At 33.1% G+C, this 19,313-nt stretch overlaps 1 protein-coding gene across 1 annotated transcript; it reads right to left on the reverse strand.

The window, feature by feature from the left end:
* Window positions 1–224: 224 nt before the first annotated feature.
* LOC123503924 (lysM and putative peptidoglycan-binding domain-containing protein 2-like) lies at window positions 225–17,910 on the reverse strand. The gene is made up of 4 exons (XM_045254036.1): window positions 17,705–17,910; window positions 14,961–15,109; window positions 13,711–13,881; window positions 225–2,944 (listed from the first exon to the last, which is right to left on the reverse strand). Exons 1-4 carry the CDS (start codon window positions 17,867–17,869, stop codon window positions 2,740–2,742), a joined length of 690 nt encoding a protein of 229 aa, XP_045109971.1. The 5' UTR covers window positions 17,870–17,910; the 3' UTR covers window positions 225–2,739.
* Between the last annotated feature and the right edge of the window lie 1,403 nt (window positions 17,911–19,313).

Raw genomic sequence — 19,313 nt, forward strand, 5'->3', positions numbered from 1 at the left:
CTTCACCAAATAGTATAGAGAAAGGGAGAAAGAAAAAGAAAGGCAAGAGCACAAGGATTTGATAACGGTATGATGGTGTCAACACATCAGCTCAACCAAACCAGTTTCCATCAGCGAAGATCAAGAGACAACGGGCAAACACTGAGATCTGAGACGTTTCCGAGACACACAACTTACGAGGACACCAACCAGCGGAGTGAAGTCTGGATAAATAAAGCAATTCATACTTGAAGGATATGTTGTTTTTCGCACTTAACATTATACAATGTATAAATAATAATACGAGTATCTAATTGATTATGGCAAGACTTCTCAAATAAATATGTATTCCTAGAAGCATTATATAAAAAAAACTCATTAAGTGAAAGTAATAAACCTTGGTTGAAGATGCAAAGACTGCAAATGTGTGCTACAAACTCAAAGAAGTGAACTGCACGGCAAAATAGTATTATGCATTGGAACTTAAGAGTAACCAAGCACAATAAACGGCAATAAAAATAATAACAGTACAAAATGTATAATCACAAAGTGAAGAGGTAATTTCAGTAATAATAATAATAATGATAATGATAATGATAATGATAATGATAATAATAATAATAATAATAGTAATAATAATAATAATAATAAAAATACTAGTAATAACAATAATAAATACAATTATTTATATCTAGATACCAGTCTGACATCCCCTGTAACAAGAGTAACAATAAAACCAATAATAATAATAATAATAATAATAATAATAATAATAATAATAATAATAATGATAATAATAATAATAATAATAATAATAATAATAATAATAATAATAATAAATACAATTATCTATATCTATATACCAGTCTGACATCCCCTTCAACAAGAGTAACAATAAAACCAATAATAATAATAATAATAATAATAATAATAATAATAATAATAATAATAATAATAATAATAACAATAATAATAATTAATCATCTGTCTATACCATGGTCAGATTTATCTTGAAGAGGAGTGTACAAGACGTCATGCCTTATTACAATACAAAGAGAAGGATGGTATCAGTCTCTTCACATCTATCACTTGCAGTCACCTTGCACAATATGAGAAATACAAAGGCAATCTTCCTTCAATACAGCCATTAAACATGTAACTGGGCTTCATACCAATACAAAGTAATAATAAATAATAATAATAATAATAATAATAATAATAATAATAATAATAATAGCAACATTTCTTCATACTTCACCCTGTTTACCCTACAGGAAGTGGCAAAGATAATTTCTAGTCTCTCAGGACACACACACACACACACACACACACACACACACACACACACACACACACACACACACACACACACTGATACATTCCCTAACACTAAAACAACATCCATCTTATCTTCTGAGCCTTTAGCCATAGAGATGTTGTGATGTCACCCACCACAATGTGAACTACAGCTACATGGTACTGTTGGCCTGGCTGGATAATGAAAGAGACCCTGTGCCCCGTGGCAAAGGGTGCAGAGAGCGTGTCCTCTGCATGTTCTGTAGGTCACAAGAGGGAACAGAAGAGGAGAGTGTAAGGGAAAAGCTCCTCCCCTCCTCTGTATTGCTCTTTGTAAGATGATGACACTGATAGTAACAATGAAAATAATAATGACAATAGAAATAATAATAATAATAATAATAATAATAATAATAATAATAATAATAATAATAATAATAATAATAATAACAATAACATTAATAGTTGTGCATCTTAAACTCTTCTAAAATTACACACCAGCAAACTAGTTTAAAGTTAGAGCAAATAATCTCCAAAACCCTATAAAAATAGCTATGTTGCACACAACTCTATTGCAACACAGCACTTTAAAGGTTACTACTCTTATCTAATGGAATGTGATATGAAAGAAGATAAATACCTAATAATAATAATAATAATAATAATAATAATAATAATAATAATAATAATAATAATATGTAATAATATTAATAGCAGCAACAAAATATATATTATATTTACTATATTCATTTTACTTCTATGTTCAGGAAACCAATTTCTTTAGAACGTATAACACAAAGCATAAATACATGTTAGTCCCATATACATTTCACATACTGTACATTAACATTATATAGGTACATAATCTGATCCTGTATCACTGCCCTAACCTCATACATCTTTGAGATTTGTAATATGTTCATCATTAAAAATATGTTTTGAGAAGATATCAAGAATATACAGTAGTTCACAAGATCGGCAGCTAAATAAGAAATAACTGTTCACAAACTAATACAACATGACCTATATTGAAATCCATCCCCTTAAAATAAATACAGAATAAGGCATAAAGACTTCCTTACTTAGAGTTTTGCATATTTCTACTATACAGTCAATAAGAAAAAAAAACACACTTTTGGTTTTCTATAACTCCCAAATACTGTTACAAAGCAACACAAGTGCTTCATGTAATAGGTGAAAGACATGCACTGTACTGGGTCCCTTACAACACAATCATTCATAAAAGGACAAGTCCCATATACAACACTTTGGCAAACATGTCACACTGCTGTAAACCTTACAACTCATGCTGAAAAATTTCTACCTCAAATAAATAGTGATACAAAAACTATCCCTTAAATGAACTTTACAGAAATAACTTTCCTCAAGCATGTTGAACTTCTCATACTTACATATTTGTGTCCATGTAGGTGACCTTATAAATTAGCGTCAGGTATGATATTGCTATAACTCATAAAGCTCCTCATGTTCACGTAGTAATCTTTTGAGAGACATTGTTATGGTGCGTCCTGGGTTAACGATGGTGTGCGGTGTGGCCATGGGGTCATGCCAGCCATTCTGATACAGGTTTTCCCGCCCTGTGGAGTTACAACGCTGTCCACTGTTGTTACACCGTGAGTCATCCACCTCCATTCTGTCAACCATAGGACTGCAAGAGATTAAAATGAAAATTAAGCACTGTGATCAGTTTGCAAGCTCTCCCTTATAGCTCATGACCATAAAATATGTGTTAGTATTTTTTCCCATGTTGAGTCATTACGATCAGATGTGATAATGCCAGAAATGTGATGCTGCTAATCTGCAACAAGCTACAACTGCAGCTCAATAAATCCATGCATGCATCAGCAAGGAGAGTATCTTAGTGTTATACTTAACTTTACTCCAGTGCAATTGAACAATGCAGTCTGCATAAGCAAGGGCAGTGAAGATGAGTTGGGTTGAAAATACTTGCCTGCAGAGTACTGCAATTAAGCTTATTTTCTTGTATGTATAGCTCACCCTGTTTATCACTCAAAGCATAGCAAAGACTTTCTCATATTATACAAGGATACTTACTTTTACATACCTAACACACATTATATACAAAGGATGGCAGGATTACTAGTCTTCTGCTCCTACTGGGATAGCAAGACGATATAGGCAACATCACTCCTTTCTTAATTTTTGTTCTTTGATCACCACTTACACCTTACTTGATACTGTCTCTTCCTTTTTTCTTATTGGACAACTAAACAGTCAACCGTCTAGTTTACTAAAAGAGTAATCTATATTTGTTTTGTTTTCCACAAGATTCAACGTTCTCACATACAGTACTTTCTTTTCCTTATCCATTTAGTCCACTACTTCATTTCATTCTTTCCTAATCATTGTGGTTTCTTCAGAATCACACATCATATCCAACTATACACATATAAGCTATCTATAAATCCATTACAAGTACATGATAGTCTAAACCTGGTCTGATTAGAAAGTGCTCCTTTACTTAGTTACAAATCTATATATGAAAGTAAAATTCATATTTTGCTACAAAATTGAAGCAACTAATAAACTTGTTTTCATTACCTTTGTTTCATAGCTCCAAAATTAAACTGAATTCCTATCTAAGAGAAAATCAATACAAATATACCCACAACAGACAATAATTCCATAACAAATGAGACTAGTCCTCTGATGGACAGCTAATTCATCTTAAAATTTACATAAATATTTGTCCATATGACTTGATTAACTTACTTGTATTAAATCATAATTTGAAATCTGTAAAACAAGGCTAATTGGCATATAATGTTTGTATCTTAAGGACTATGTATTGGGAAAACTCTAACCTGAAATGAAAAATGCATCATAAACAGCAAAGAATAGTTATTTTTTCAAGAAATGCATTTTAATCACTGGAGCTTATAGTCTTCCCAATAGTACAGGAGTGAATGATAAAGTACCTTCAGTTAACATGCCTCATTTTTCCTAGCTTTTGCTAGACCAACCTCCACCAAAAATAGATTCTTCTTTTCTATTCCAGTAAGTTTAATTAATTAGCAAACAAGTTTAGGTGCAATTGTAAATGCAGTACAAAATCATGAATAGCAAAAGCTTTGAATAATAGTTCTCAGATTATTTCAACTAAGATACAATAAAATTGTATGTTATAGTACTGTGGTTAAAGGAACTCATGCCCTTTATGCTGACTTCAGTATACATGCATCTAGTAGAACAAGACTTAACACACTCCCTGATAACATGCAAGATTTTATACAAAGATATTATCAGATGTTGATTTCAATAGTTTTTAGAGCTCAAAATACTAAAGCAGTTCAGTACAAAAAATATCCAGAGCAGGAAAATTAGACAGAAAACAAAGCAACACAAATGTCATTCAGCAGTGGAAGAATCAGAGGTGAATAACATGACCAAGCTGTGTCAAAGATTGCCTTCATAAAGAGATGGATAGAAGAAGCATTCAGCTCAATTCATACTGTGCAAGGCTTGATATTTTCCAACATATGAAATTGAGCAGGAGTTTCAATAAAACTGTACTTTTAAACATGGTCACTTTATTAGGAACTAAGTGTAGTACATCACTACAAGCTCTTACAAAATATGTATTGAATGCTACAGAAGGCATATGTTACTGAATTATGACAAAAGAAGATCCTTGACTTTTGTTTCAGATAAAGTATTTTCTATTACAACTTGATCAATTATTCACCTCCTTTGTGAACATAAGAGCAAGTCCCATGTGACAACAATGTAAAACTTTCATCCATATTCCTTCAAATACAACAATATTCTACATGAACCCACAGAGAAAGTAAAAATAATAATAATGTTATCAGTAGTAGCCTTCTTCATGGCCATGAAAAATAATAATAATAACAAATACAACACACTGTTAGTCAATATCTTTAAGCACACACCTCATTACCACAAAGAAAAACTGTTTGTATATTAACATTATTATCATTACTATCATTATCATTATTACCACAAAGGCATTTGCTACTGAAAATTTAATATTTAATATTTAATAAAAAATTGACAAAGTGCCAATTCTTCACTGACATTCAATCACAGTTTATTTTACAGTAACTGTGATGCACTACCTGATAAACCTGATTGCCTTCAGCTGAATGCATTTCAAAGTACAAAATACTTCATCTCATTACTTAAATTTTAAATGTCTACTGCCTTGTTTCATTTTGGGAACTCTTCCTTAAGAAAACCATTAAAAAGTTCCTGTCTAAGCCCAATTTATCTCAAACAGCATTCATATTCCTTAAAAGTATCTTCCTTTCAAATTTTCTTCCACATACGCTACATTCCTACCTTAACGTTAGCCTTTCAAATAGCATATTACCACAATGCAATCACACACTTACTTCAAATAACTGCACCCATTCCTTTAGCTGTTACAGTGTAAAACAAATATCACAAAAAGTGACCAACTAAAATGCAGCCAGACATACATATGTACTATATAGCACTATATAGAATGAAGATAGTGTTCAATTATGTATTAGGAAAACAAAACAGTTTCATAATCTTGATCAAGTTTAAATTATGCTGTTCCAGATAAATATGTTCATTTTTCTGCTTCAAACACTGCCATTACAGTATTAGGTCATTCACTTGGATGCTGCCTGATAATACGTGATTTATAATTTTTAAAAAGCACAACTCTATTATTACGTATGTAGAAAGATGTCCAGTTTTGATACCAAGTTTTTAGTAAATGTAAACATTAACCCTCAGGATTATTCATCCCAACATGTAATTGATGTGCAAGTCACCTTTCATTGCTAAGAGTAGCATAGCATTCATAGGACAAGCAATATGTGTCATAAGGATGATCTATATGCTTCTATACAAAAGTCATCAACAAAAATTCCACACGTACACCAGACAGAAACGTGCATTTTGATATAGCTCACTCAAAGGGTTGTGGCCTCGCTTTCCCGGTGTGTGGAGTGTGTTGTGGTTTCAGTCCTACTCAAAGATCGGTCTATGAGCTCTGAGCTCGCTCCGTAATGGGGAAGACTGGCTGGGTAACCAGCAGGCAACCGTGGTGAACACACACACACACACACACACACACAAGCAATTGCTCCCTTCACCATCATATGCTCCCTTCACCATCATATACATCTCTCTCTCTCTCTCTCTCTCTCTCTCTCTCTCTCTCTCTCTCTCTCTCTCTCTCTCTCTCTCTCTCTCTCTCTCTCTCTCTCATGACCATAAAGCATTTGTGATAAAGAACATTTGTTAAGCATATGAACTCTTGAAAATCAACTTCCATAAAAAAAAAAAAAATGTAAAGTCTGGCTGCAAACATTAATTTATCTAAATACATTTCATACATGAGCTGTAAGATTTTACCTCGGACAGCTTCTTGCAGTTTCTCTCATTTTCTTTAATGTTGTTATGTTCAATATAAAAATACCTTCAATCAAGACATTAGCGAGCTTTAAAATATGATTGGACAAATTCATGGATGGGGATAATTGGTGGAAATGGGTAGATATATTTCATAAAGGGACTGCCACATGGAGGCCTGACGGCATATTACTGTATTGTCTATTTCCTGAGAGCTTCTATGAAATATACTTATAGTGCACTTCTGTTGAATCGCTCACATGTAATAAGGTTATCTACTGTTTTGTGCAGTTCATCTTGCAAATCTCGGATCTTAGCTCTGATTCCTGAATGTTTTCAAACTATGCAACTTCTTTGTTATTTCACATGGTGGACTACTTAGCAGCATATTTTGTCACTGAATTTGTTATTAGTTCATGACACATCCAAATTTATCATGAAACAATAATTTTGTCCTTGAAAATTGTTGCACATCTAAGTGTAGAAAATATTACTGATGGCTGGGACTGTCATAAACATGGTGATCACTTCCTACTCCCATCCCATTCTGTTCAATTTTTTCTCTATACTAATTTTTATGCAAGCTGTTTAAGAAGAATGGATATACAAACTGCTTAAGGTTTACCACAATTATATTAACTTATTCAGCTGATTTTCTTATCTCATAATCAGAACTGAAGGGGTTCTGTCATGAGGATCCTTATTACTTCTCCCAAGTGGAAACTAATGTACTGTTAATGAACATTAAAAAATTCCTTTCTCTAAAGAGGGTGGCTTGATTACAGCATTATGACCAAGAAAGCCAGACTGATTGTTACAGTCAATGTTAATTTAGTAATTTACATAATGCACGAGGAACATGTGGAAACCTATGAGAAGGACAAAAGTGACATACAACAATCTATGTAAAGGATCTGATAATATATAGATCCAGTTTGAGTATCAGGATAAAATTTGTTCTGAATCACAAGCACTGACATTCTTCAAACAGTAAGAAAAGACTAATACCCAATCATCATGCTCTACTATTCAGACAAGAAGACTAATGGATTTTAATTATATTCAGACAGCCAGCAGATTTGGTTTTCTAAGATACTAACTTTTTCATGCAAAGAATGTATTTGGTTACTGCATAGTAAGAAGAAAATTGCATATGATGGTTTAAAGTGACAGATATGGGAAAGTTATGTCCCTCCTATCCTATCCTATAATTACTGCCACAACCAGTTCACACATTTTAACATGATTTCAGTAGCAAGTATATAGTTTCCTAATTTCTGCCTTCTATCACCGAATCAGTCTATCTACACAAATATGGATATTTGCATTACAAACATGAAGATTTGCAAAGTATCTTACTAACATCAATGTTTTTTTTTATGTTTAGTAATTCTGCAGATAAATGATGCAATGAAGAAAAATTATGTTACTTAAAAGGTGAATGATGCCTGTTTGGAGGTTAAGAGTTAAAATGTACCAAATCACCATCTCAGTCATACAAATTATATCACAATACAGTCCATTAATGCCTTTTGTAATATGTTTCAGGAAAAAAATTTGTGGATCTCTCTCTCAAGTTTGTTCAAATAATTGATGCAAACTTTTCAACACTTATAACTCCATAAAAACTGTGTGCAGCACACATGCAAGGTTCAATTGTCATGTCACCAATGCACAAATGAAGACAAATCACTTTAGTGTTATGATTCACTTCATAGTATTTACTATGTAAATAACCTAAATTTAATACTCTGTGATTTCAAAAATAATTTTTCCTATATCAAAATACTTTGGAAAATATGATTATGTATACTAGTACTATATCTAAAGCACCACATGGGTATTCATGGGTATTATATATACAAGAGAAGAAGAGTGCCACTACTACCTGATACAAATAGCATTGAGCTTTACCAAGCAAAGGCTATACTATAATGTGATCCTTTTAATACAACAAAACCTTATTATACACATGTTCTGTTTCCCCATCTTTCTCTTAAAATCTTAATGCTATCAGCAGCTAGAACCCTTGGAAATGGACTTTTATGTGGTAGAAAAAGCATTCATAAGTTCCCTCAATTCTTTAGAAAAAAATCTAGGAGCTTTGTAATTCATTTTTGGCATATTTCCTCTGTTGCCTTACCTCTCCCTATCTTCTAAGTTCAGATTCCACCCTAACATCACTGTCTCAGTCAATATCACATCATCTTCATACAACTCTTACTGGAGTCACCCAATAATCACAAGACAAATCTTCATGAACCACACTGAATAACAAGATGCTTAAAATGAATCCCTGACACGCACCTACATATGGGTAAAAATTTGCCTCAACTCCATCCTTAGCCTAATTTGTCTTGTAGTATCTGCACTCATTGCCATCATTTAGCTAACCCACTACACTTCAATCATCAAATTTCTAAGATGAACCAATTATTTTGATGTTTTATCAAATGCTTTCTCTTGATCAACAAAAAATAGGCACTATATACTGTATATCTTTCTATCTATCTATATATCTATCTATCTATCTATAATATATATATATATATATATATATATATATATATATATATATATATATATATATATATATATATATATATATATATATTCCTAGATCTGTGGAACAATATGACATCAGTGGTCCCTCAACCTGGTCTAAGCACAAGCTTCATATCAACTAAGCTAACCTTCCTTCTAAATCTTTTCATTACCTTTGTTGCATAACCTATGAGCTTCATATTCTAATAAAGCATAGTACATATTTTCCTTGCTATACATTCATATCTATACTCTATTTGTCTTCATAAAAGAAATGTAAATACTGTATACAAATGATGCAGCATAACCTACAGCCCACTGAACTGCACTTTGTCCATCAAAATATCAATATATCTAAATTCATATATATTCATGATTGTGCACATGTCCAATAGAGAAGGGACAATTGTTAATCTACACAGATAAACAATTACAGTATAAATGAAACCTCTTCAGTTTGCTAAGCACATCTACATAGTGTTAATGAAGTAAATGAAAGCTACAGAGAATAAAAAGAGACAGTCTTGTTATGTCACACTGCTCTATGCAATTTCCATAAAATAATGGAAACTGTGTAATTTGGTGTTAATGATAATGGCAATACTTTACTTCTTACGATCATGTACCTAGACTTTGGTTCAAGTAACACATTATACAGTACTGACTTCTCCACTGCCACACATTTATTCTTACAGAATCTAATTCTAGACATGAGGTTCACTCTTACAACAGTCACTGTATGCATTCCTACAAAGTTACTCTATTAATCTCTAAATCAGGATAGCATATCCTGCAAAAGAGAAAAGCTGAAACAAGAATCATTACCTCACATCTTAGCTTCTCAGTTATAACTCAACTCCAATAACAACCAATTCAATAGCTCTCAGCTAATTTTCAACATGAATCTTGTCATGATTTAAGTTTCTGCAGATACTACAACAGAAAATTGTATAAATCAACAATATTTCATCCAAAATTCTGAAAACCCAAAAGCTCCAAATACTTTAAGATGTATCCAGAAACTAAAGTCCACTTAACTTTGCAATAGAAGCCAATGTTTCATTCCATCATCAGGTAAATTCTTTTTCATAAAGGTAGCCATTTGCCCCCCAAACCATGTTTTAAATAACTGTTAATTGACTCAAACTACAGCCTTTCACATACACAACTTGAAACATAAAGTGTGAAAATATATTAAAAGCATTCTGCAAATCTATGACAAATGAAAGTTTCAAATGCAACTTTTTCTTAACGCATATAAATTCAAGTTAGCACCATTATCAGTAAACACATAAAACAGGAGAGCATATTGAGTACAGACTTAATCATTGCTAAAAATAAACATACTGGGATGACTAGAAGCAATATTACACTACAAAAACTAATACAGAAAATACAGGAAGCAAGATGACAAGCAGCAGACAAGCCAACAAACAACCTACAAGACTGAGTGCCCATTGTGCATGACATCACTGTTGACACTATGCCCAAATAATCTCAGGGCAATAAAGCAGCGGTTACTGAAATAACAGACCTAAACTATCCTCACCACAAATACATTATTTACGTATGACAGGAGAAAAACAAGGTGAGGTTTTGTATCCAACATTCCACCTAAATCAGCCCAATACACCTCACATACTTTCAATGCTTCCATAACATTCATGGCAGTAAGAATATTTGAATAAATTTGTAATTCTCAAGGTGTGATTTGGGTAACTGAGATGAAAACTTGACTGAACATTTAACCATTTTTTCATTCTAGTATTACATGCCTTAATCATCCTTCAAAAAAACTATGTATGGAAGTAAGTTAAGGTGTGTAAAATTAATCACCAAAAAATCACTAAGCATTAGCATATCTTGACATTTATAACAGTTAGCAAAGATAAATGATTCTGTAATAGTGTGTTTAATTTTGCATCCAGTAGCTATAGGCACTGTGATCACTTCACTCAGGATCAACATCAAAGAGATACAATGCCTTTTTCAAGAAAATTACATTAGACAATTTCATAAGATTAATCACTGCAGGATTTCATAGAGTTCAGTCACACAGTTATTACATAAAAAAAATAAATTAAATAAATAAATAAAAAAATAAAATAAAAATAAAAAAAAGGCTGAAGTTATAACATTTTGCTACGTTAAAACAATTATGCACAAGATAAGCAGCACATAAATTATTCTCCTTTTTCCAAGTAGTTCCACAATGCAAATTTGGTGATATGCAAGTCATGGTTGTACAAAGAGTGATTCTTCATCAATAAGGGACATCTTAAGATGTATGTAACTGCAGAACTATCAATATGTAACATCAAATGATATTGTGATGAAAAAAAGAATAAGAAATAAAAAAGACTTAGGAACAGTGAAGAAAATGTAAATATAACAGAGAACTTTAAATATGAGCTAGCATCAGTTAAGAGGTAAGATAATAAGAAGTAACAGCAGACTTATGAACATGATACATCTAATAATACTACAATAATAAAGTGTGGAGCGAGTAAGAAGTAGGAAGAGTGATGAACTGTTAATGCAGGATGAAATTTCAAATATGAGAGAGTATAAAGCAGAGATAAGATACTCTCCTATTATTACCATCCCAAGAAGAAGCCCTAACAAATATCTAGAGGAGCAAGCATGTAACAAACAAAATCCATACCAAGGTAGAGACAGCTGTGGTATGGTTTGTACTTTTGTATATTAAAATGAATTACTAGGTATTGTTGAACTGTTTCCCTTTACTATGTCCCTCTCCCATGAGTCAGTGCTATGAATGACAGCAGGGCAACTTGTGGTAAAGACAGTTTTTTTTTTCTTGATGTGGCAGTAAACCATAATATTTCATTTTCATATAGTCAGACCTTCTATATTCATACACTTTTTTGGAATGCTACAAGCTTCTCTAATAGAACTGTGGAGTATTAGGACAAAATATACTAATTTTCACTGAAACTCAAACATACTTGGATCATACAGAAGCATTTCAACTTCAATTAATAACATAACATACCATGATTGGACAATAAAGAAATCCATTAAAGTGTGTGTGTGTGTGTATATATATATATATATATATATATATATATATATATATATATATATATATATATATATATATATATATATATATATATATATATATATATATATATATATATATATATATATATATATATATATATATATATATATATATATATATATATATATATATATATATATATATATATATATATATATATATATATATATATATATATATATATATATATATATATATATATATATATATATATATATATATATATATATATATATATATATATATATATATATATATATATAACAACTGTTGCACAGAATATGGCTTATACTGAAAACATTGTCATATATGGAAATCAGGCAAGCATCACATCTTTGTATAAGATGAATTCAGGTAGCAAACATCACACAGGTATTTGAAGTGATGCATTTATAATGACAGCCAAATGCATTCAATATTGAGTTCATTAATTAGACAGTCTTGAAAGACACAAGGCCATGATGCACACAAATCAAGATTTTCTATGATCACAATTCTGGTAACAATTGTACATTGCATAAAACTTGCCTAGTGATAGAAATAAACTTTACATATACATTTAGTGTCTGAGAATTCAAAGACTGAATCTTCACTGACTTGTTACATGAGTATTTCATTTGAATATTTGAGCTCTATGGAAGTTTACTGAGTAATACTATAACAAGTATAGACACCAAACTTTCCTTTGCATACCATAAAAATAGAATGATGTTCAGTTGTCTCAATTTCCAAAAAAGCCATTTCATAATGAGGGTGTAAGTTAATACTGCTATATATAAAGAACTTGCAGTTTAGTAACTCAACAGGTTACTTTTCCACCTGAATCACATCCAGGGCTATTATTATTATCTGAATTACATATTTGACTTTTGTCTCAAACAGCATCCTACTTCCTTCTCAATAAGCTAATGATTTTTTTGTTTTGTTTTTTGTCTCCAAACAGAGCAATCAAAATGAGCTTTCTTTGTTACAATGATAAAGCTAAACATTTTTGGCACAGTTGGTCTATTACCTTTTATGGGCTTGAAATCAATATAATATTCTTTTCTAAGACAGGAATTAAAATAAAATTGTTTGAAATCACACACTATTGAAGGCTGAATATGTTACTGAGCAAACAAACAATGTAAGAGTTCAAAATTTAGTATGATTTATTATTAGACTAGCTATGTGTTTGGAATTTTCATGAGAATGTGATCTTATCAGGCAACACAGATATGGCCATATTAAGGGGGAACTGGCCATGAATAGCACCATTGTTAATGAGAATATCTCAAATGAGACTTCATGCAAAGTCTTTGAAACCTTACAGAACTTTAATATCAAACAACCTTCACTAGAACTACATTTGGTATCATACTTATTTCTCCTGATATGATATGTAAACTTAAAAGGCATACAGCATGACTTACTATGCATGAGTCTCCATTCTTTCAATATTGGACTTCATAAGTGCAATATTTGAATCTATCTTGGAGAGAAAGTCATTAGGACTTGTTTCTGAGCAGTCAAGAAGGCCACTGGAAGTGGATGGTGAGTGGCATACCTTAGGTGTGCTGCTGGGAGAACAGCTCACCTCAGAGCTGCAAAATACAGGACAATATCATCAATTTTAAAACTCTGTTTAGGTCTCCTCAACAGAATTTAATCTGAGAACATCATGAATATGTAACTTTTAGTGGAAAAATCACTGTATGTCTTTCTATATACAATTGTCAGATTTTGAAATCTTCTCATTCCACATTTGAATTTATAAATGTAATGCTTACTCATCTTCCCTCTTTTTAAAGTGAAAAAATTAACATTTCATTTTCCATCTCGGAATGCTCATAACACTTCTACTTCTTATTAATCCTCAAGCAAGAACAGCTGTGTATAAGCATTTGATACAGTCTTGGTCCTAATGTTTACGACACATTATCTGATAACATAAAGAATTGGACTAATAATTTCAAAATTTTCAAGAGCAGAATGAAAAGTATTTATTCAATATTCTTATTCTAAATTCTTGATACTAAAGTCAGAACTTTATCATTAATTTGTAGCTGAATTATAACGATGTTGTCTCATGTGAATACCATTTATCATAAAGAAGTTAACATAATATTGTGAAATATTATCAATTATCTATTAGGATAGAAAAATTCTGTCCAGTCCTCTGTATGAATTACATTTAAACAATCAATAAACAATCAATGAATAAAAAAAAAATCCATCTTTTATCACAAATATCTAGCTACCAATTCCAGAAACTACTGCAAGCTGTTTCCGGAAGCACTCCCATAATGTCTTACTCATTCACAATTCTTTACAGAAGTAAAATATAGTAAAACAAACTCTATGCCATAAATATTCATAACTATTTCCTTTGCTCCTTTCCATCCTAACTTACAACAGGACAGAAAGTTTGTAACCTGATTCTTCCTAAAACTTGATGACCATAGCAAGTATTGAAATCCATAAAAGATAAATTCTTAGCAATAGATCTCCAGTCACTGACAGTCCATGATGCTCTACTGTACACCTTCTTTGGCCAGACCAATGATCAAACTCAAGATGATTCAATTTTTCCCTGTGTGGCCAATGGACATGACTCCCATCTCACTGAGCAGATAGGCTACTGTTACCTTCATGGTCCCAAGCAGAAATAAAAGACATTTACCTGTCAGAGGCATCTATGTGATTTGATGAGGAGTTGCAGGAACTAGTGACCACTTCATACATATCTCGACTGACAGGCACCTCCAGGAAGTCGTGAAGAAACATTGCTTCCACTGTCCATAATTTGTTGTGCTGCTTAATTGTCTCCACCTGAAATATCACATCTCCATTGACATATAGCAAAATAACAGTACACTAATGCAGAGAAATTCAGCAACCTTCAATTTCATATTCACATAAGGCACTCTGAGATACATGTAAAAAAATCTGAAAAAATCAGAGGCAAAAAACATGGAGTGATGGGTGCAATATTCAAGAAATGATAAATGATAACTGCAGACAAAGAGGGATTGGAGAGGCAAAATAATGTAAAGAGCATAAAAGAGAAAGTTAAGTTAGGACCAAGCACTATATTAGTATGCAAGGAGACACGCCCAAAGAGCCTCCACCTAGCCAATTGTATTCTATAAGTTGTAATCTGAGAAATTTAACCATGCACTTCTAGGCCATCCTTTACTTTTATATATAATCTCGTATTTCTATCTTCTGCTTTTATAATATATAAGCCTTGAATAATCTGAAATAGCTACTCTACTAAAAGATACAGGTAATGTAAAGAATGTAGAAGGCAAAATAGAATTAAAAGCTTGGAGATGCTTCATGGTCTCATAGTCATCAAGGGAGTATGAAAGTCCGAAGTGAAAGTAGATCAGTAACAGGTACGTCAGGTAAGGTAGGAAGTCACACCATTTTCTTTTTTTTTTCTTACCAACTAGGAAGCAAGAAAGAGGCTGGTCAAGGACTTACGTAAGTGACTACAGGTGACAAGAGTACACTCCACTACTGGTTTATGATTCACTACGAAGTCCAAAGGGTTAATTTCCTTGTAAGATTGAAAGCTGTACTTCCGTATAATATTTTACATATGAGCAGTGTGCTCAAGGTTCAATAGTGACAAAAAACCATAAAAGGCATCATTGGTCTAAAACAGGTTGAGAAGAAAGACCACAATTAGGTGAATGACCTATGCTACTTGAGAGATAAGATAAGCAAAAGAGGAAAAGTTGAAAATGTTGTGGAATGATAAAATCAGTATAATAATGCAAAAAGATGGACTACATTTTTCAGCCTATAAAGATAAAGAATAAAATTTTAAACCTCAATATTGAATCTTTGCCAAGACACTCACAGGAAACGAGAGGTACAATACGTTACCAATCAGGCCACAATGATTATCAAGATGCAAGTGTATTTGGGTATGCTTTGACTGTCCAATCACTATATTACCTATTTCCAATATCTATTTATGACTGACTCAATACATGAACATGGATATAAAAAACTATTCTGTTCTCAATGTTATTCTTACAATGTACTAGTATCATATCTTCTAAGACTGAATTAGTTTCTCTATGGCAAGATGAGCAATGATGGCTGGCAGGCAAGGTGAAGAGGCAACTCAAGCTCATATGTACAATGTTAAAAAGGGACAACAAATACAGAGCATAGAAAATATCTTTCAAGAAAATCCAAACAATAAGATCACACAACTCTGAAAATGACACTTCAGATTTATCAATGAAATTACAGAAAACATGAATTAAGATAGCAAGAGAAAAAATGGAATTAGATGGAATGGAGATAAGCAATCCGTTGTGGTAGCTCTAATAGGAGCTGCCATAAATATTACACAAAGCCCACATCATTCTCAGACAGTCTGAATGCCTCACAAAACATCTCTATTTACAAAATTGATAATAACATTACACAATATATCAGATACATATATACAATGCAACCTAACCTATTTTGCCCTAACTTAACATAATGGAAGCAGCAAACACCTGAAGCAAAACTTCCTGAGGCTAAATGACACACATACGGATATGAATACCCACTCTACAACACGTGTCAGGGCTGTTTCAGATTATGCATGGTTAAGTTACAATGGCGATATGTTTTGCAGTGCATCACAGATTCTAAATCCATACCATTGAGGCTCACTTTAAGAAATACACAGTAATACTAACAAGAAAGTTTTGGAAGATATTCTCTGTTTAATGACTGTTTCCGGATATTTTCCAAAATTAGTGTTCATTCACCTTAGATTTTTATTACCAAAAAAAAAAATTCTCCTTAGAATTTTCTATTAGCCTATTTTTGCCTCCCAAACCCTAAAACACAGCTTTCCCACCAGACTCCTAGTCTTGTTTTTCCAGGAAAGGGGTGGCAATAGAATACATAAACATCTGCTTTTGGTAATAATAACTTCTCGACGTCATGCAGATAGGCTATTGTACCTTCAACTTTAATATCACTTTCTCAGAAATTTTGTTTGGCTATACAGCTACTTCAAGTGATATAAGACATCCATGAAAACACGCTATCATGTGCAGTCTCTACTAGAGTTTTCAGTTTGTGACAGTTGCTTGCCCAAACAAAAACAAAAAAAATTTATTTTCTTTCCATATTCTGCACACTAACAAGGCATGTAAATAATAAGAGTAGATAACAGGCTGGTTTTATATCCAATATGATACTCTCCCTTCATTACAGACCAAAACTGACATCCAGGTAAGACACACCTTACCTAATAACCATTTCATTGCTACACACTCTCTACTATAGTACCGATACCTTAAAGCACATCTTTCCACTAAGCTACCTACAGCAGTGTCAAAGTCTATGTATAAACCATTGCTTAGAACACCTCCAAGCTACACCCTGTCTGGCAGTGGCACTCACCGTAACACCATATCTAAGGGCGATGCCTTGTATAGTGTCTTGCTTCGAGACACGGTGCTTGATCACGTTCTCCGGCTTCTTCATGTTGACTGCAGTACTCCCGTATCGTCTATGAGGTCTGGTGGCCGCCCCGAGCAGCCCTTTCTCCTCACTGCTGGCCGCCATCCCAGTGTTGTGACGAGGGTGAGGGGGACGGGGAGGTAAGGGTGAGCCTGCGTGATAATGCCGATCTTGCACCATCCTTAATATTCTTGCAACGGTGCACCATTGTCCTAAAAAACTTCCTCATATACATATTAACATCTATCTTGCAAGACCCTATCCCTCCAAACGTTAAAATCCTATGCATTTATTGTTTTTCGTATAATATTTACACAAAGAATGGCAAGATCGCTCCGACCTTGACAGATGTGTGACCACCTGACCCCCCAAACTCATGCTGCAATCATCACCTGTACCCTGAAGGCCACCTGCAAGCTGCTTTTATCAACTGTCATGCATCCTCGTCCTTGTAAAATCTTACAGTTTGATAAGGAGAAAGATAGTGAAATCATTTGTTTTTCATGTTTACTTTCTATGCGTTGCTTGGGACGCCCTTATAGATAATGGCAAGCTTCTTACGAAAGTGATAGTACACTAAACATCTCAGTGTGTTTAAAGTTCAAGATTATAAGTAAGTACTTTCCTTACGATTGTTGATGGCAACGCACCAGAATCTACAGAGCGAGTCATACTAGCGAGGTTTCTAGTACTCGTACATATACAAACGTATACGTACCACTGTACTGGAAACGTTCTTGTATGAACACATGACAGTCCTTCGAGGATATAGTGATGAACCATTCATTATCCTCAGATGAATACAAGAGCAGTTCATACATTGTCTCATGGTCACCCAGACTCTCGTAGGCTCCACGTTTATGTGAGTGTGACACTGTTCACCTATGACATTCTCAGGATGACTGACATCATTCCCTTCTCACTGTTGCGATTTACTAAGAGCTATAGAACGTTAGAAGTTGTGGGCATCTTTGTTTTTACTCATTTAAAACAACATTTACAAGATAATGCTGCCGTGCACTGTTCTTAAATGTCCACATATATTTGGGGTTTTGATGAATTTCGATGATAATTTAACAAGGTTATGTATGGAAGAAAAAAAATGAGAACGATTGATTTATCTTTTCCGTGACCTCTGAAAACAGTTCATATGAGAGGTAAAAATGTTTCAGTAGTTTACGCAGAAGTCTACGAGAGAGAGAGAAAGAGAGAGAATGCCTCCAAGATCTCTCGCTTTCACTTTCGCACCTCACCCAACAAGTGGTCTATAGAATGTTTCGCGTGTTGCCCTAGCCGTGGGCAGCATACAAAGTAGCCGTAAATATGCAAGGTAACTTTATGTATGTATACTAATAGATATATAGAAATAAATGAAAATGTGCGCTCTATACCCACCGTGTCACCAGACAAACACTACACGTAACACACTGTAAAAGTGGCACCCGCATCATATACCCGAAATACTGCGCAGCTTTTTGTCACCTGACTTTACTGATAATAATCTTTTCAGAACAATTTGACCTGTGGCGTCACTGGATCTAATCTGTAA

The sequence above is a fragment of the Portunus trituberculatus genome, chromosome 15, assembly GCF_017591435.1.
Source record: "Portunus trituberculatus isolate SZX2019 chromosome 15, ASM1759143v1, whole genome shotgun sequence".
Taxonomy (NCBI): domain Eukaryota; kingdom Metazoa; phylum Arthropoda; class Malacostraca; order Decapoda; family Portunidae; genus Portunus; species Portunus trituberculatus.